The 21,159-nt window shown below is 39.1% G+C and overlaps 1 protein-coding gene across 1 annotated transcript; it reads right to left on the reverse strand.

Annotated features, from left to right (window-relative positions):
- Window positions 1-204: 204 nt before the first annotated feature.
- LOC147484533 (uncharacterized) lies at window positions 205-2,658 on the reverse strand. The gene is made up of 2 exons (XM_086578274.1): window positions 1,572-2,658; window positions 205-1,483 (listed from the first exon to the last, which is right to left on the reverse strand). The coding sequence occupies exons 1-2, from the start codon at window positions 2,531-2,533 to the stop codon at window positions 862-864; spliced, it is 1,584 nt and encodes a 527-aa protein (XP_086434400.1). The 5' UTR covers window positions 2,534-2,658; the 3' UTR covers window positions 205-861.
- Window positions 2,659-21,159: the final 18,501 nt, after the last annotated feature.

A 21,159-nucleotide genomic window follows, 5' to 3' on the forward strand; every position in this document is an offset into this window, starting at 1 on the left:
TGAATTTTTCACACTCATTTTACTTCATCCACAATTTTGCAAGGTGAAAAGACTAACATACCCTCACACTTAAAGAGGGCAAAAAGTGAGAAAGTTGTTAGGGGCGGCCTTGAGTTTTGGGGGGCTCTAGGCGAGTTCATAAATTGGGGCCGATCTAAGTATGTAGTAAAGAAGAAAAAAAAATTCACATCATACACACTTTGATGAAGAAAATGATCTAGTTGTATTTTTTGCACTCTTGCGATAACAAAATTTAATTTGAAAGTTAGAAAATTCTCTAGAGTAAAGAGTTACATTACGATGGGGTGGAGATTGTAAAGAGTTACTCTAGCCATATAAGGAACAATAAAAAAGGTCCTACTCACAAGAAGTCTAAATCCAAGTACAGTGCAATTTCTCTTCTGTATTGTAAGTATCCTCCCTAAAATAGTCGCCCAAAGAGGAATTCCATTTGCGCGTCTCAAGAGAATAAAATAGACAATTGTTCTTGTTACCGAACGACATCGGAAAATAAATCTTGTTTTGCATCCTTTCTGATACTGCATTCATTAAAATAGTAGTTGAATGACTAACAAACAACATTTGATCCTCTAAGTTTCTTAAAATCTCCCAATTCAAATTTAAACGGTCCAACTTGTAGATATTAACATACTTCCCCTCTCGCCCGACAAAAACCGATAAAATTTCTCCATCACTCTCAACCAAATAGTTTTTTTGAGTCGATGAACAAGGTTCGGGTGTAAGAAGAATAGTCCATTTATCATCCCTTAGATAAAAAACTCCCAAATATCTCTCAGCACCCAAGCAGTAGAATGCACCATCATGGAAAACAAGATTGTTGTTAGAAGGAAAAATTCAACTTCATTTTTCACGATACTCTTGTGTCCAAGCATCTTCTCCCAAATGCAAATATAAAATCTGAACAAAGAATTTATGAAACCCAGCAATACCAAAAACTATACAATCTGGAGAAGTGGGCACCTGTGTGAACGAGAAACCATCATTTGCCCAATGTTTAGGTGGTAAATCTGGAAGTGTTACGGTGACCTTCGTGAAAGGGTTGAAGAAAAACATCGAATAATCACCTTTCGACATTAGACACCAACCATCCTTTGAGAAGCGAATTCTAGCACCCAATAGATCCGGCATATCAAAACAATAAGTGACATTATGCATTGGATCACAGAAACTGCATAGACTTGTTCTATTAGAAAACATAAGCTGGGGATATTGAGTTGTCAATGGGCTTTGAGGTATGGACGAGGCAAATGATTTACAAACACGGCCAAAGTTTACGAAATCAGCACTAGAATGGAGACACATTGCTATTGATCGTAGAATATCCATGGGAAGGTTAATCCACCGAAACCCAATAGATTCCTCCACAGGTTCCTCTACAGTTGCAAATTTATTGTCAGCCATCTCCATCTCCAGTTCCGTCTTAGGGACTGTATTTACATCTTCTTTCTGGATTTCCACGAGCCTAATTAAATAAAACTGATCAGATTTCATGTAAAAAAGAAGAAGAAACATTAACGGATAAAACAGAGAGGAAAAAGCTGATCACATACCAGTTATTAGGCAGATACCAAAAGGGTGTGAAGGAAGGTGTCGCTAAATTAGGACAAGGCAAATAATTTGATAGATTTCCATCTTCTAGATCAAACACGTATAGAAGATCGTCCGCCGAAATAGAGAAATATATGCAATTTCCTTTTAAATCTAAGTTGGTAGCAGGGAGAGAAATAGAACCACATTCTGCAACAAAGAACACTTGATGGCCTATGGATTCTACTTTCACCCATACCTTCTTGTATAAATCCATCTTGAAAACCTCAACGTGACCGACCTGAATAGCTTTGTGGCCTACATATAGTATGACAACAAGATAGATATCCCCACGTGATTCCACCAACTTTTTTTCCAAACGTATAGTTGCAGAAAATTGAGGTCTCCCAAAGTCTAGTGACCTTACTGAAAGGGTGCCACAACTTTTCCTATCAATGATAACAGCCACTGATTGAGTAGTTAAGGCATATATAATGCCATCCTTGCAACTAATGGCTTTAGCAATGTATTCTTCTGTGCCATGGTGCGTTCTCCCAAGCTCATAATTCTGTTTAGTCCATTTTTTATCTCCTAGCTGCCATGTTAAAAACGATTTCTTAACCACAAACAAAACCATACAATCTGGAGTGGTAGGTGGAGACAATAGGATACATGTACCTATATCTTCAGGGGCCTCGACATCCCATGATGGTAAATCAATTTTTTCTCTTGTATCAGGATTCCACAAAAAACAGTGAACTTCTTCCGATATCCATAAATCCATCATAACCAACCATCCATGCATCGATGCTACACATTCTTTCTCTAGATTTTCTTCGCAGGTTCTGATGTAACTGTTGTTTTCTGAGTCAGATACATTGAAGAAGTTCAGTCTATTAGCATCTGCACCATTAGGGATGACAAGCCAAGGTGCTGGTCTACGAGCAGGTGGAAGAAGACTTCTGTTTTTCTTTGCAGTTGTCATCTTCTTCTTTATAATATGTCTTCCGTATTATTGAAATCAATCAAATACACCACTGTATTGAAGTCAATCAAAAAGAATGAATTGAAGTAATGTACCTTCTTCAATAGAGGCAGATTTGAAGAACCAAATTTAATTACTTTGGTGGAGCAGAATTCAAGCAAACTGATTCTCTATTCACGTACCTTGATAGCAATTAATGAAGAATATCTACATATATATAGTGATAAAAAAACCTAAAATTTAGAAATATGGTATTTTATAAGTTTGTAAAGAAGTATCCCTTTCGTATTAGAATTGCATAGACTAATCATACTTGGAAGTGTATAATATAGGGGAGTCCTCACTGTTTTAAGAAAGTGGAAATGTCCTTTGATCTACTTTCTATTTTTGATTTGTCGTTGTTTCTATTATTATTTGAATCATGAACTGTTGTGGAAAGGATAAACTATGCTGCTTTCCTAATCTATTTGCTATAGGCAGAGATAATAAAGTTTGGCGTGGACAAATATAGAGAGTAGAAACGCTATACAGTTAGGGCTGGAAATGGTACCGGTTTCAATCCGAATCTGGCCATATCCGAATCTATTTTACTGGATATGGTTTCTATGTTTGTGGACTTGTGGATAGAATCCGACCTGAACCCAAACCATTTTAACAAAATTTATATTTTAATGTCTAAAAATTAATTTACATCGTACATTTATATATGAAAATCATTAAAATAATATATTTTTTTGTGTTTTTTAATATATATAGATATCCAAAATCCAACCCGAATCCGGATGGATCTTAATATAGTAAAAAGTTTTGAGTGAGAATCCGACCCGAACCCGCTCCATTTCCAGCCTTACATACAGTATAAAAAAAAATAGAAACGCCATAACAATTACTTCCATTGTGCATTAAAAACAAAAGAAAGTCGACCTTTTCATTTTTGCGCTAAACTGCCAATACAATGCAAAGCAGTTTGTTCAAGTATTTTTACTATTACTTGCGAAGACAACTGACCCACGACGAATGCAAAGCCCATGGGATTTGGGAATGACAATATTTGATTAGCATGGACTGTGCAGTGTTGCAAGCTTACAGTAGATAGATGATGGTTTTACTTTTTATATACCCACAACGCCGTAGCTAGGGTGGGCAAAAAAAATATTGTATTGTTCCAAATTGGACTACAAGTACGTTATTTTCCACTGACTCACCATATGCAATTGAAAACACATGTAACTATGTAAATAAGATTTTCCCATTTTGCATGTTATGAATTATGTTCATTGTGGGGATAGAAGCCATTTGTAATTTGGAGTCATTTCCAACCATCTTGGATTAAAATTACCACGAGCAGGAATTCAGGACCCTGGAGAGCTTTACGAGGACACTATAATTCGAAATTCTAATTTCAACCAGTTAACGATGGCTGAACATTCACCGTATATTATTATATATTTATATCGGCATCCCCGTTGAAGCTGTTGTAAGGTACATTCTTCAATTTAAGTCTAAAAGTTTGTGCCGATTCATTTTGGTGAATATCGTGAGCTATGTGATAATCAGTATACAACTATACCACTAATCCGAACTTGTATATTTCTCATCTTTTATGTAGAGAGGCATGCTGATTTTTTCTACTTTAATTTGCTGGGAAGCTAGAAAAAAGAGCATATCCTCCCATTGAGAGTATTGAGACTGAGAGTGTTGACAAACTTGCACGCAGACTGTTGCTGTAGAGGTTTGGTGTTTTGGAGGTGAATGACCCGAGGTTCTGTTTGATAGGGATTGGCTGCACTCTTCTCAGGATAAGAGTTGGCTACGTATCAAATTTCTCGGGATAAACTTGAATCTCTCTACTTATAGATGTTTGAGCTGGCTTTTTTTATTTGCTGATCTATGCCGTTATGAAGTGTAGATCTACCTTGTGTGCTATCTTGGTGATTCGTCATTACTCTGATGTTACAAAGTAAATGTCTCTTTGATTGTTGCGTTGACTGAGCTCTAGAATTGCGCTTAGCTGATTTGCTTCCATAAATGGTGTAATTGATCTTGGGGACGACACAGGTTTGGAGTCGTTGGTACTTATTTCCCGATGAATTGGTGCGAGCTGATGGAGTACGACACGGTGTGTGGACACGGTAATCTTGTAGTGTAGTGAGCGGAGGGTACTTACATTGCCCTTTATTTTATAAAATTGGGCCGGTTGTGGTGGAAAAAGGACGGGGTAAAATAAAGTTTTACAACACGTGTCCGCAATTTGGTTATTTTAATTGGGTTTTGAAAAATGTGCGGGAACTGTTGGGCTGGATTCATGGGCCCAAAATCACGACGGTTTGTAGGCGAGTCATGATTACATTTGTGGGAATACGAAAAGGTTTGTTTTTTTGTTGAGGTTTGCGCTGCCAAAGGGTTTTTTTGTGTGGGAAAGGGCATTCGTCTCTTCATTCTACCAGTTCAACGAAGAAAAAGCAGAGAGAAAAGGAAAACTAAACAACCTTTCTTTGTTCTTTCGTTTTCTAGGTGCGTTTCTTTGAAAAAAACTTGATCTTTGTTTCTTTTTGATTTCATAATGTCTATGACCAGTGGTAGTTTGAGTGGGGAAGTGGAGGTAGATCGATTGGAGAGAGAGAACAGAAGTCGGGGTTAGAGTTAAGTAGTGGAGACGGGCTTCATCATCTTCTTGAGACAATGGGTCAGGAGGTGGGGCTAAGTCGGCTTTATGTCACGATATGAAGGGAGGAAAGGTTTAAATTTAGATATATGTCTGATAATATTTCGAGTTTACCCCATCAGTAGGGGCGATGAAGGTAAAAGCGATCTCTTTAAGGAAATGCATTTCCTTAGCATCAGCGCCAATAGATAATAGTCACCAAATTTCTGCCCGTTCTTTGTCTCAGGATTTTCTTTGGGCACATGGAATCCACCTTGACCCGTCATGAAAAGTAGCTCAAAGCTGTGGGAAATGTGTCTTCATGATTCGGCAAGTGGTGGTAAAGTAAAAGTATATACTTATCCCTGAAAAGTCGCGAAGCTCGTTTTGTTTGGAGACTTTCTGACCTAAAATGTTAAATAATGCATGACCACGAGGCTAGTGCTAGGTAATCAATACAACGCATAAAGCACCTCGTTGGCGGTAGAAAAAATGCCAATCTCCCATAATGTTTAGAATTACAAATAACATGGCAGTCCCCATGTTCATGGTCATGCTTGCTAATGGAATGGTGATGTTGCGCCATGGCACATGGCCATCTCCTTCGTTTGATCTCAAGACCATCACCATAAGAGTCGTAAACGCTTGCCCTTGAAAAGAACGGTAAGAATTATGAAAGATGTACCGCCAAGATCAGGCGAGGTTCGTGATATGGAAGGTCCAAAAGTTAGAGCAAGTTGTTGTTCGTAAAAAGATATGAGGTGTGTCACCAACTTCGGGATTGTGAATCCGTCTAAGTAGAAACCATCGCATGGTTGAATCTTTGGTGTGTCATCCATATTAGCATAAAAGTATGCAGCCAAACTAGGAGAATAAGTTTGGTCGGGTTGATGAATTAGGGAAGACCACCCAATGTTTGTGATGTAATCATGGAAGAGATGGCCATAGGCATTGGAATCCATCATAGACTGAAAGGATTGCTTTCAGAATGAGTTTGGGAGGGACCATGGATGATGAAGATGTCGTGTTTGATGAAGATGCCATGGTGGATGAAGTAATAAACTAGGTAATGGCAACCGATGGAAAATGAGTATGTAAGAAAATAGACTCTCTCAGAAGACATGTTAAAATTATATTAGTCACAATGGAAATGATGACAATCCTATTAAGCATTTCATACAAAACAAAAAGATAAGATAAAATACATAGTACAACGGAAAAAACGTAATAACATATATGATTATATACTTATTGACTTAGTAATATCATGGATTCTGATATTGATCTAGGAGATGCATATTTTGCACCAGACTGTTTAGGTCTTCTATTTGTTGGCCGAGCTGCATCCGAATGTCCCCTTTACCGGGCAGAGAGAGAGTTTGATTTTCCATTAAGATAGCTTGATTTTGCAAGGATTGAGAATGATTTTCCAAGATCTCCTCCTGTTCAACATCATGCGTTGCTTGACGATCTTGGAAATCTTGACGAGTTGTGATGATGATATTCTCGACGAAGCGATAGTTCCTCAAACCCGATGAAGAAGCTTAATGCCTTCCATGGGATTAATAATGTTCACAGATGGCATTTTCATCAAATAAATGGTCGATTTGAGCTTGGGTTGTTCTCGCTCATTTATCGAGTATCGGTGTCCAAAACCAACGGAGTAGTCTGTTTGGAGTACCTTTATATATGCTTTTTTGAAGTGGTGTCTCTGAGAAATTTTTGATAACCCCAACGATCATAATCTAGCGTTACTAAAGTGGGTAGGGGTCTTGACGCTCTTGTTTTCTTGGTGATTACGTTCCTGAGGTGTTGGATTAGACAAAAATCATCTTTTGAGTTTGCAAAATCCAAAGTATGTGAATTTGAGGCTTTGTGACTTCGTTTGGTGTGATGTACCTACCACATTATGTCCCAACCGAAAGGGAGCACAAACACGCTGATTCTGCTTTTCAAGCGTTGAAGAACAATGTGATGTGTATCTTCGAGGTTGCCATGAGATACGGTCGCCGTAGTAAAGTTTTTCGAATCAAATGATGATTCTTGAACAAGGGACTCTGGTATTTATTGAATTTGAAGTATGTGGGAGATCATTTCCTTATTCAATTCCAATCGTTTGTCCATAGGCATTGAAGTAGAATTTTCCATCTTCATAGCCGCTTAAATTGGTAGAACATCAAAACCAATTCTCGGAATAAATAAAAGCCTGTTGAATGATATAGAAGAGGCGCCCATCCTCGACGATGATTTCATTTGTCAAAATAAGGAGAAAACCGGCCTTCTTCGAAAGTTTTAGGTAGTCTTTCTCTGCCGTTATTTTTTTCTTGGTTGAGCCATTTCTCGGGAAGGATAGTGAAAATTGTATGAATAAGAATGGCTTAAAAAGAAGAGATTTATAGGCAATCTATGAGGCTATACCAACTGAGTCTTATTTAATGACCCATGTGATTATGAAACGGCATCATAGGGGATCCATGAAAGTCTTTGTCATGTCGATATCCAAATACAATTAATGAGATGGTTAAATGTTTAGAAAATACTGAGGAAAGTTTCCGCGAAAGGTAGTTAAACTTACACGAATTTCGTAAATGATGATCATTACTCAAGAATAGAATATGGATAGAATAATCGAGCTGCATATGTGACAAGTCTTATGTGTACCTTGCAGCGTGCGTGATTTTCTCTGAACACTATGTGTATCCATTAATTATTTCGGTTAGTTTTTGGATGGCCTTTCTTTGTTATGGTTTGTTTATTTATTTACTTATTATTATTTTTTATTTTATTTTTTTTATTATTATTATTATTATTTTTTTTTTTTTTTTTTTTTTTTGTTTTATTTTATTTATATATATATATATATTTTTATTAGAGAGGAAAAGACAACCAATATACACAACTAATTAATACTGAACTTCTCCATTTAATACGTAACCCGTACAAATGTCTGAGAATTATTTAACACACCATACTAATATACAAAATGAAAATCAAAAAAAAAAAAAAAAAAAAAAAAAAAAACGTTACATAGATCTAGATGTTCTGGATCATGTTATGCATGAGTGACAAGAGAATAATGATAAACACTGTTATCACGATTAATGTGATAGCCCATTCGCGTTGCTCCTTTTCCAATCGCTCTAGTTTATTCATTATTGTCAAGAAATTGAAAATTTGTGAAGATTGAGAGAAGGGAATGAGTGAAAGAGGAAAGGAGAGTTGTATTTATAACTTGATTTCTGACCGTTTGGCATCTGACCGTTTGGATCAATCCATTGGTTTAAACCGTTGGGCTTTGAGAGTAGGCCCAATGAATCAAGGAGCAAACTCATATTTTTGAAAGTACTATATTCGCATAACATAAATAATTTCTCATTTAAATCGTCTGGAGATACAAAATTATGAGAAATCAACCGATATATAATAATTTAGCACTAAAAATAAAAATGCAATGCATTAGGGAAATAAATAACATAGTCATTTCTAAACCAAAGAAAATAATCATCATCGTGGAATCCTCCGGTTAGCGTAAGATGAACCCGGTGTCTACGCTCTTCGCCACGACGAACTTCAGCCGAGTTGATCAAGGTGAATGTGGCCTATAGATCGTAAAGAACCGATCCCCGAATTGCTGCCGATTAGCCATCATCATTCTCCTCGAATTGGCCTTGGCGATTTCTCATTTCTTCTTTGGAATTCATTCGGAAGTAATCATCTCTTCCCTGGCGAAGAAACATCCTGCGATACTAGAATTCATGTTCCTCAAGGCATCCATAGGAGTATTGATTCGGCGCGATGGTATCTTCATTAAAACAAATCAGTGGTGAAGGCGGAGGAGGAGGTACGTTATCATGCTCAATGTCATCTCTAGCTACTGGGTCCCAATGGTCTAAAACACAAGTCTCAAAAAATTCCAAAATTCTCGAAAAGACCTTGTTTCAATGAAAGGAGTAGCGATCGAACCCTAAGTTAAGCATAAGCTAAGTAACAAGTACAAAAAAGAGGAGTCGACCTATTTGACGCGGGTCGTAAGAATATGGCCCGTGAAGTGGACCATACGAAAGTGTGCTTCCTCTCTGTAGGATCCACGCCAGTGCAAGAAAGTTTTGTTCACGCCGACGCCTTTGAAGTTCCAATGACGTTGTCGCCAACCATAAGTGATGGCTAATTGGTTACGCCCCGAGCCCGAATCTTTGGTACCGCACGCAGCTTCGAGCCAGTGTTGTACTCCCCACCGAAGCGTGTCAAACATCAAATCCCTCGTGGTCGGATACTCGACAATAACAGGGTCGGCTATCGAGTTAATCGGAATCTGCTTGCGGTATTCAAATCAACTCCAAATAAAGTGAGTTCACGCTCCATCCCATCCGCCGTAATCCAAAATTCGCCACCCCGAAACCTCCATTATTATAAAATTTCAACACCAATTCTTCCAAATCCACGTAGAAGCATCAAACTTCCAAAGCACCTACCACTCGAACCCGGGACTCGAATCGACAGAGAGTCGCCGCATAATCGTATGGCGATGAACTCTACGCATAGGCGTGAAGTTGTAAACCGCCCAAAATACCGGATCGCCATCGATCGCACATGGACCCACTATCGCGGGGCCACAAGATTGGATGAGTCATCAATCATGGAGCATGTCAAGACAAAGATAACAAATTATTGGTGCAAAGTTGACACCTTGCATGTAATAAATTAGATTAGGTGTTAATAGTGAAAAAAAGGCAAGGTGTCACTTTGTTTTAATGTGGTAGATAAAAATGAATCAATGTGGTTTGATAATTCACGTGGGAGGAAATGAGATTTCTCTCAAATGGAGAAGAAATTAGACAAAGGTGGGGACACTCCAATTACTCCCTTGACTTATTTTCCTCACATGACATTATTTTAGTTCCTTAGTGAAAATGAGTTTTTAGTTTTTGTTTTGTATTTTGCAAAAAGCTTGTAATAGTTTTAATGGAGGAACACTTGTTCGTCTAGAGGATAATAGAAGTGAGTGTGGTGGTTGCTAATTCTTCTCTCTCTTTCTCTCTCTCTCTCTTTCTCTTTTAAGTTTTTACTAGTTCATAAATCCTTGTCCCAAGGATCATGAGCTAACTTCCCTTTTGGGGAGTTAATCCAACTCATGTGAGGGAAAAACATTGGTTGTGAGTTTGGTAGGTTTTTAGGATGAACAACTAACACTACATCCTATCCCAAAATGATAGTTGGTGTAGTGTCTAGTTAGGAATCAAACAATGAGCTTAGAGATAAGTCATTGTTTGGTTTCACTTGCTAGCATGTATGAGCTCTTAAGTGAGCCATGCATGCTAGGGATCAATTCTATTTTTCCATTAGGGACTTGTCTATGAGTCTAGGAAGAATCAAAACCCTTTCAAATAAACAACTAATGATAGTTTCACATGAGGAGGATTAACTCTCCACCTTTCTTTTAGTAATTTGTATTTTGTTTAAGTGCATGATTTCAAACTTAAATGTTTTGCTTTAATGTTTGTTAGGAAGAAACCCTAGTATTATAACCTTACTCCTTAGTTCCCTTTTGTAACATCCAATTTGTAGTTGTTCTATACTTTAGGTAGTTGAATCCTTATTCTAACTCTACTCAACGAAGATCGTGAGTAAGGTACTTTGAGTGCTTTTACATCAAACTTAGAGAGTTCAAATCTCTAAGTAGTGTTCTCCAAGCATATATCAAATGGCGCCGCTGCTGTTCTAAAGCCATAGAACTTGTGCTAAAGATCGAAAGTTGCATCAAGGGGGAACCCCCATTCTCTTTCTTCCTTTACGTTTCATTTGCGTTTACGTTTTTTGTTTTTTTTCGTATTTTTTGCCTCGTAAACAACCTGTTCGCTAAAAAATTTCGCCCAATCGCCAGTTCCAAAAGTTAGGACTGGGAAACATCATTGCAAGAAATTATAAGACTTCGTGGAAAATTTGCAAAAATTCTCGAAAAAAACCTTGCGGCATACAGGTGGAGTCAGCGTCTTGCTGAGTGGACCCGCGTCCCCGGGTGAATTTCTTCCTTTATTGCTCATTTTCAGCCACCAAAGATCTCCTCGATCCACCTTGATCCTTTCCAGGCCTAAATATTTGGTCCAAGATCGAAAAAATTCGATAATCCTTTGGGATTAATCAAGCGTCGACCGGATCGAAACGCCCTTTTCATATCTTTGGCTAAAAACGGGGAAGCTACAGTTCCAATTTTCAAGATTATTGTAATTTATTTATATTATTATTATTATGTTTTTCTGCATGTATGCCATGTATATAGTATTAGGAAAAATTTATGGATTATTATTTAAGCTTTAGCCTCGAATTATGCATGAATCAAATTAGATATCCAGGTAAATATTTATATCACGATTACACGGACATGAATTGCATATGAATGTATATTTACATATTAATGGTATTGTATTGCATGGGTATATGTCTTTCTACATATAAATGTTGCTTGTTAAATGTTTGATATTTCTCACGATATCGCATACCCGTATTGTCTAATATGTCGATTTTGTCAAGAAAGAGGAGAACATTCCAACGAGGGTTAAAATCTTAGTTGGGTAAGTTGTTTCTAAACCCTACGGGGTAAAGTCTTTCTCTATAGGACATTCGCAATCTCAATGAGTATTGTCGAAATCGATTTATTATGCAATACACGAAGTCAGATTTTAGTTTGGGTATAATACTTTGCATGTTTAATTTTGTCATCTATTCTGGCAGATGATAATCGTGATTCGTATGCTAAGGTATTTAGATATCGCGTATGAGTGATTCAAATTCACCATTCTTGTTGATATAAATTTACGTAATATCGATTTACAAATTAGCATACATATAATGACATCGATGTATATTTGCCCCAGACGTATGGAAATAATTATTGATGACACAAGCTTGCCTATTCGTATAGCTATACGTATGAGTAGAGTACCTTCACATGCTACTGCACCTAGTATTGTATAAGTAGATAGTATTTGCATGTTTGTACTTTCACCCTTGCATAAATCTTAAAAAAAAAAAAAAAAAAAAAAAAAAAAAAAAAAAATTAAATTAAATTAAATTAAATTAAATTAAATTAAATTAAAATTAATTTAATACCACCTTGCATAAATTTTAATTCCATAAATCTTAATCATATTCCAATGGTGTCTAGGAAACTTGAAAGATTGAGGTTACTTTAATTAGAACTGCTTTGCACCGAAATCCTCCCTCATCTCTCTTGTGACTGGGGTTGTTGGTTTATGCACACGATTCCTAGCTTCCTGCTACGTTAGCAGCAGCTTAGGCATATGTTGTTCAACCCTAATCCTTCGTGAGTTTAATAAAAATTCAATCCTCATAATTCCTTCCTACGTAAGTTAGATCTAATTTTATGCTTGCATGAGATTAAAGTCCGGTTCCACTAAAGAAATTGAACATACCTATCGTCGAAAAAATACGATAAGCAATTCGCGTAAAGTTCTCACATAAAAATTGTTCTTCTTCTTCTCGCTAATTACCTTCATCACAATCCTTCGTCGCCATCAACTTCGTCATTATGGCCGACGATCCTCCACCCAGCAGAAAGCCCCTCTCGACTTATATCGCATTACATGGAAGGACCTTCTTCCCCATCAAACTTCGAGACATTGTCGGGTGATTTTCAGATCCCACCAAACGTTTTCAGTTTGTTACCAATATATCATGGTTTGGAGCACGAAAAACCGTAAATCATCTTCGTGAAGCTTCAACAAGTAGCCACAACATTTCATCATCCAAATAGCCTCTAAGGAACAACTCTTTGCTTCGAATCGTTTCCATTCACTTTAGCGTAAAAGCGTCAATCGGCTAGCGGACAACAATCACAATCCATAGACATGGAATAAACTAGTTCAAGCTTTTATGCTTCAATTTTATACTCGAAGAAAACAACCGGAAATGCTTGTAAAATTCAATTCTTTTCGTCAAAATCCTCATGAATCCTTTTACGTATATGGAGTCGCTTTTCTCGATCTTCCGTTAGAATGTCCTCACCACCAACTAGAAAAGTCGTCCTTGTTCGCTCATTCTTTAATGGTCCGTCTCGATCATCAAAAAGAAAATCTTGATATAATGAACGGAGGATGCTTCATGGACAAAGGAGCTACATGAAGCTTATACTTTTCTTGAAAACAAGCGAAAAAAGGTACACACTGGGGTAACACTGAGCCGTCTAGATCATCAAAGGATACTGCTACAAAAGCCACATCTATTTTTGAGGTAAAACCTGATCCTGAAATAAAAAATTTGATAGAATCTCTAACTAAAAAAGTAGATGCACTTGCAGTTCAAGTAAACGATCAACTACCAAAACCAGTCATGAACGTTGACACCGCTCCTTGTGTCCTTTGTCTTAGTCCTGATCATCCTGATGCATATTGTCCCTTGTTATATGCTTCCCCTACTCAACAAGTGGAGGAGGCATGTGCATTCAACATTCCTAATGCACCGTGGAGACAACATCCGAATTTAAGCTTTGCCAAAATAACTAACAAATGGGGCTCCTCCGTGTTTTCGCTTAATCAACCCGCTTCGACCTACCAATAATTTTATTCCATACCGCCAAGGAAATAATCAACAATACCAACAAGGTCAATTTCAAAATAATTCCAATGCTAATTATCAAACCAACCGCAGCCTTGTTCCAGCTAATCCAAATCCCAACTATAATCAACAACTTCTAAGCAATAATCGAGAACTACTACCTCGCTGCACAACCTGCCAACCATTACGGATAGGACAAATGATACTTTCTTGGCTTACATGAACCAACAAATTCAAATTTTAACGCCTATACAACAATCTCTTCAAAGAATGGCAAGAAAAGAGTCGAAAGGCGTGTTTCCTCGCACAAGCAGGTTCCAAACCCTAAACCAGCAAACACGCCCTTTGAACTCACCAATGCCCCTGGTACAAGCACAACCAACCAAGGTGAGGTGCATGCAATCACTACTCTACGATCTGGCAAAACTGTGGACAATCAGATACGTATGCCAGATGATCAGCCAAAGGAAAAAGATGGTTCTAAGGAATCTATCTCTAATAATGAACCTACGGAAGATTCCCCAGATCCAACAAAGTCAACATCTCCGAATGTAGGAAACAAGCAAGTAGACCCATTTGCCAAATTCATGCTCTAAGGCACCGCTTTCTGCGCACGCTTTAGCAAAGAATAAGTTCCGATGAGAATTTTTGCTCAAATTCGAGACTTTTCAAAATTTAACAATCAACTTACCTTTTCTCGATGCCTTTAAAATTATTACCAAAACATGCAAAATTTCAAAGATATGTGCACCACAAAAAGGAGAACTAATGTTCCTCAACAAGCGTTCCTCATCAAACGGTTTCCACCCTCCATCACCGGAACACAATGGTATAGTAAAATACAAGGACCCCGGGTAGAATTAACGGTTCCATGCACCTTAGGTGACAAATACACGGCCATCTTTAGCTTTACTAGACCTAGGAGCTAGTGTGAACTTACTTCCATATTATTTATTTAAACAACTAGGTCTTCATGAGCTCAAACCTACCACCATGACTCTACAGTTAGCAGATCGTTCCATAAAGTATCCAAAAGGAATTGTGGAAAACGTCCTTGTAAAAGTCCAAGATTTCTTCTACCCTGTAGACTTTGTTATATTGGATACAGAAGTTGCATGTGATTCCATTCCTATCATCTTAGGACGTCCGTTCCTTGCCACTGCTAATGCACTTATTAACTGTAGAGATGGTTCTATGACCATGTCCTTCGGAAATCTTTCGGTCGAGGTGAATGTGTTCAAGTTAATGAAACAACTTCTAGAGCCTGACATTGATGGTGAGGTCAACAGGATTGACAGTATTCTGCAAGAGTATTTTATAAACTCTTTTCCTGAAGATGAAGTGTACCAATTTCTTTCCTTTAGCGACTCTGAGTTTGAGGACGATGATTATACACAAGAAGTAAATGAGTTATTAGAGTCGACCATTATTTGACCCTCTACAAATGCAGATGTCTCAGAACTTGATGATCCTCAATCTGTTTACTACATGGATGATGACCTTCCTCAAGAATCTTTAATACCCACTCCGCCCACCCCTGAATTAAAACCTCTTCCTTCGGAATTAAAATACGTACAACTTGATGCCGATGGTCGTCACCCAGTTATTATTTCTTCACAATTAACCGGCGATCGGGGAAGCTCGTTTAATTAATGTCATTCAACAACATCGTTCTGCTATTGGATGGTCCCTCGATGACATTAAAGGCATTGAACCTAATGTGTGCACCCATCGCGCATACACCTGGAAGAAAATGCTAAGACGTCGCGTGAACCACAGCGTCGCCTAAACCCTACCATGAAAGATGTAGTCCGAGAGGAAGTGTTAAAATTACTAGATGCGGGTATTATTTACCCTATCTCTGATAGTGTTTGGGTGAGTCCTGTACACGTAGTTCCAAAGAAATCGGCATTACAGTTAATGCGAAATGATAAAGATGAATGCATTTCCGCTCAGATCCCAAAAAAAAATGGCGAATATGCATTGACTATCGCAAACTTAATGCCGCCACTGTAGGATCACTTTCCACTTCCATTCATCGATCGATGCTCGAACGTTTAGCCGGTCATGCCTATTACTCGCTTTCTTGATGGTTATTCAGTTATTTTCAAATAGTCATCGACCTGGCGATCAAGAAAAGACAACGCTCAATTGGCCCATTTGGTACATTTGCATATAGATCTAATGCCTTTTGGCCTTTGCAATGCACCCGGTACTTTCCAACGCCGCATGCTTCATATTTTCGCCGATATGGTTGAACGGTTTATGGAAGTATTCATGGATGACTTCTCAATTTATGGAGATTCTTTCGATAGTCAGCCTATCAAATCTTGAAAAGGTCTTTACATCGCCAGGAAGAGAAAACCTTGTTCTTAATTGGGAAAAATGTCATTTCATGGTTACTAAAGGAATAGTTTTAGGACATATCGTTTCAAAGGACGGAATCGAAGTAGACAAAGCTAAGATAGAAAAAATTGCTTCACTTCCTATACCAAAACTGTTCGAGACATTCACATTCTTAGGACATGCAGGTTTTCTATAGAGATTTATTCAAGATTTCTCAAAGGTTGCTAGACCTTTAACCAATCTCCCCGCTTAAAGATGCCGCTTTTGATTTCAGCCAGTTGCAAACAAGCCTTTGAGGTATTAAAAACCGCATTAACTACCGCTCCCATAATTCAACCACCTGATTGGTCTAAACCTTTTGAATTAATGTGTGACGCGAGTGACTATGCTATTGGAGCTGTACTAGGGCAACGCCGAGAAGATAAGCCGTTTGTCATTTACTATCGAGTAAAACCCCTTAATGAAGCTCAACGAAAACTATACCACCACGAAAAGAGTTTCGCCGTTGTATATGCGTTAGATAAGTTTCGTCCTTACCTAGTGGGTTCTCCAACTATTGTCTACACTGACCATGCGGCACTTCGTTATCTATTAGCGAAAAAAGATGCAAAACAAAGGTTGATCCGATGGATTCTCCTTTTGCAAGAGTTTACTCTCGAAATTAGAGATAAAAAGGTAGCGAAAATGTGGTTGCGACCATTTATCAAGACTTGTCAGTGACGTTGATACTGATACTGAACCTATCTGTGATTCCTTTCCAGATGAACACTTGTACTCTATTTTTTCGTCCCCTTGGTACGTTGACATAGTAAATTACTTAGTTACCGAGGAAGTTCCTTTATCTTGGTCTCGTAATGACCGGAAAAAGTTTTATCCACCGTGAAATTCTATTTCTGGGATGATCCCTACCTCTTCAAGTATTGTTCAGACCAACTAATCCGCCGTTGCATCCCCGACTGGGAACACAACGATGTGTTATCCTTCTGCCATGAACAATCTTGTGGTGGTCATTTTAGTGGTAAGAAAACTGCGGCCAAGGTTCTACAATGTGGTTTTTATTGGCCAACACTGTTTAGAGATGCACATGAGCATTGCAAAGCATGCAATCGCTGCCAGCAGTTAGGTCGCATTACTCAACGTAATATGATGCCCTTAAATCCCATTCTAATTGTGGAAATCTTTGATGTATGGGGCATCGACTTCATGGGTCCATTTCCAAATTCTCATGGCTTCCTATACATACTTGTAGCAGTTGACTATGTGTCAAAATGGATTGAGGCATTGGCATGTCGTGCTAACGATCATAAAACAGTCGTTTTGTTTGTAAAAGAAAATATTTTCTCTCGATTTGGTGTTCCAAAAGCTATAATTAGTGACGGGGGAAAACATTTCTGCAATAAAATTTTTGAATCATTAGTAAAGAAATATGGAGTCACGCACAAAGTGGCAACTCCGTATCATCCTCAAACCAGTGGTCAAGTAGAAGTCTCTAATCGAGAAATAAAATCCATTTTGGAAAAAACTGTCAATCCATCTAGGAAAGACTGGTCTCTACGATTATCGATGCCTTGTGGGCATCTGAAGCGGCTTTTAAGACACCTATAGGGATGTCTCCGTATCGCCTCGTTTTTGGAAAACCTTGTCATCTCGCGGTTGAACTTGAGCACCGTGCTCTATGGGCCATCAAAAGCCTCAATTATAACACTAACATGGCAGCGAAAAAAAAGAAAATTGCGATTAAATGAGCTTGAGGAAATTCGAGTGATGCCTATGATCTCTCGAAATCCTATAAAGCCAACATGAAAAGAGTGCATGACAAGCACATATTGCGAAAAGAGTTCAAAGTCGGTCAAAAAGTTTTGATGTACAACTCAAGATTACACATTTTTCCAGGAAAATTAAAAACTCGATGGTCTGGTCCTTTCACTGTCTCTGCTGTCACCCCTTATGGGGCTATCTCTGTGAAAAACGAAAATGATGGTAGCGAATTCCAAGTAAATGGCCAGTGCCTTAAACATTATCATGAGTTGCGCTCTCGAGATGTCGAAGAGACTCTTCTCAATGATCCAGTCTACACAGACTAATAGATTCGTTGGTGTACTTCTTTCCATGTATTTAAACAGGAAAAGTATGCCATTAGGGTAGCCGGGCCCTCTTCTATTTTCTTTTCTAAAATTCCTTAGAGTGTGTGGTTGCAAGCGCCGGAACCTTAGTCCACGAAAAACTCTCTACCAGACCGAAAGTATAAATGTCTTCTGATAATCGAGCAAACGTGCCTCCAGGAAAACAATGGGTACCAAAAATTTCAACTCCTTCTTTCTCCTCCCTTTTCTATTCTCTTCCTCGCGAACTCCAACTCATCATTTGGTCCAAATCTCACCCATCTCGAATTGGTAATGGTCGTAGTACTTTTGCTCGAAAGCGACGAGCGAAAAGGATGGGGTGGTGTATGAACCGCCAAACTCCTTTACGTCTGTGTCTTGATCTTTTATCCGAGATGAGCCGTATAAGGTATATTATTGTCGACACCACCAACAGATAAACTTCGTCGTCGTCCGTTGCTCCCCACTGGTTGGGATTCGCCTTGAGGATCGGCGTTAAAAGACTCACATTCGCCTTGAGAATCGGCGTTAAAAGACTCACATTCGCCTTGAGGATCGGCGTTAAAAGACTCACTTTCGCTTTGAGGATCCGACGTTAAAAGACTCAAACATGTATATACACGTTTTGTTTTATTAGCACCCAAAGATGGTGCCCAAAGAGAGTCGTGATATGCACCATCGGACATTTCATAGTTCGTGCGAGGCAATGGATTCCCCGAACCAACCCCGTTCAGTTTTCTATGTGATTTGTTTGAGGCGGTTTGAGGCATACCATATGTACTAAGGGTAATATTATTATTAGACCATTGCACATTGGTCAAGGATGGTACCGAATCTAAACCCTAGGCCCCCAAAACATAAAGGATAAGCCCACGATCACGGGTTGGATTGGGTTCACCCGAGCCGACATGAAAGTTGCCTGAAGTTAAAATTTGTTTGTGATGTGTTGTTTTATTTGGATTTCGGTGTTGTTGACCGTTCTTCTCGACTTGTACATTTGTATATAAAGGATACATAAATGAAAACCAAAGGTTGTGGAAAAAAAAAAAAAAAAATGTTTGAATGTGATTTTTCATATTCTAGTGGATGGCATTTTTAATAATCGATCGTTCGATATCTCATCCGTTAAATTCGAGTTGAAACGAATCGAATTTCCACGCTTGAAATTTCGAACTTTTCGACATAAGAGGAATTTCTGTAATTCATTTGTACTTGGGCCAAAATTTTGACCCGACCCAAGAATTCATATATATAATGCGTTCCTCGCTTTTTATTGCAGTTTAACCAATATTTCCATGTTTACCGCAAATACCGCAAAAGTATGAAAACATATTTATTTCATGATTATTAAACACATAATGAACCAAATTTATATGTCTCAATGGGGTTTCATAATACACTTTTGGGTGCTTATCACTTGTGTGGGGGCTCTTCAGACGAGAGATCCGCTGGACGGGGCAAAATTTGGCCGGGACAACTTGGGAGTTGTGGACTTGCCATTTCATCGTCGAGTCATTTGTCGAATAACTTAATCTTGGAGATGTCCATGGGGGAAGGCGGGGAGTCGACAGGAGGGGAAGTTGGAAGAATATATTGATCTTCCCGGCCGGGGAGCCGGAAGGAAGGGGTGTATATCGCCAGGACGGAGAAAGGAAGGTGGGCGATGGATTTTCCGACTATCTCCGCTAGAGCCCGAAACCTTGGCCCGAGACTTGGTGGTTTTCGAGTGAAGCCTGACTACTTGGCTTACTTTTAGGAGGATGGGATGCGGATGGTGGAGGAGGTGAAGGCCGAGGCTTACGTTCTTTGGGGGGCGGTGGACGATAGAATGGAGCTGAGTATTTACCCAAAGTATGCAGAGAGGGGTCAGTCAACAAGGGGGTTCCGTGGGAGGGATCTATGTCGAGAACTTCAGCTTGAGAAGAGCCCAGGTTACGGATTCGTTCAAAGACCGCGGACTTCACACCGGTGTTAAAGCGGGATTTCGAGTCGGACTTCCAACCTGCGCAATAGAGAAATAAAGATAAGGAGTGAGTCCGCCGCATAGTCGATATAAGAAAGAGATGTAGTAAATCGAACTCACCGCGAGGCAGGAAGGTGAGATGGTTGAGAGTCACTTCAGATGGAACATCCGCGGACAAGAAATTACCGAGACGTACAGGGGGTAATGGTGCCAAGTTTTGTCCGAGGTGGTGAGTTTGAGAACGAAGGACTGTTTACCGAGACGGACACAGAATGAGTGATATCCAACGCTCACATCTTTGGTGCTTTTGCGTATGTAGTAGTGAGAAATTATGTCGCGGAGGACTATTTGGGGCTCATGGTGGAGGTTGTAATGGTTTGCGGCATACATGATACGCCAAAAATTGTCTATACCCTGGCAGGGGGGAATGTTGAAGTGGTTACATACTTCGACATCTAGTCGAGACAGCGGTAATCGCAAGCTAGAGACAATTTGACCAACCATGGCCACGAGACATCCAGGTTTGGGGGGAACCAAATGGGGGAAGTGAGTCACGTCGAGCACGTGCTCAAGGAGGATGTCGTCTGGTATACCATAGCCAACCCTAATCGCTTTCAGGTTAGGTCGACGGGAGCGTGGGGGAGGCGGTGGAAGTTTGAAAGGCCGTCCAGTGGTGGAGGGGGCCGCGGTGGGATCAGACGGAGGAGAAGACTCCTCTGCATATGACCGCGAGGAAGTTGGACCCTCTGATTGGGAATCCGACATGGGAGAGAGCTAAGGAAGATGAACAATTCACGAAAAGAAATGCAAAAGATAAGAGGAAAGATTACCAACCTGATGCGTCAACCCAACAGCAAGAGCAAACACTTGAGCAAGCAAAGTATATAGAGAGGAAAAGTGAGAAGAAAACTAGAAAGGGGAAAGAGTTGAAGGTAAAGTGGAGAGAGAGTAGTGTAGGAAGAAAGTAGGGAGTTCAAAAATGGCGTCTGGTGAGAAAGAA

This window comes from Coptis chinensis, chromosome 8, assembly GCF_015680905.1.
Source record: "Coptis chinensis isolate HL-2020 chromosome 8, ASM1568090v1, whole genome shotgun sequence".
In the NCBI taxonomy this organism is placed as follows: Eukaryota; Viridiplantae; Streptophyta; class Magnoliopsida; order Ranunculales; family Ranunculaceae; genus Coptis; species Coptis chinensis.

Coding starts and splice junctions, on each gene's coding strand:
- LOC147484533 (XM_086578274.1), bottom strand. CDS start 2,533: ATGACAACTGCAAAGAAAAACAGAAGTCTTCTTCCACCTGCTCGTAGA. Junction 1,484..1,571: donor TGGTATCTGCCTAATAACTG/GTATGTGATCAG, acceptor TTATTTAATTAG/GCTCGTGGAAATCCAGAAAG.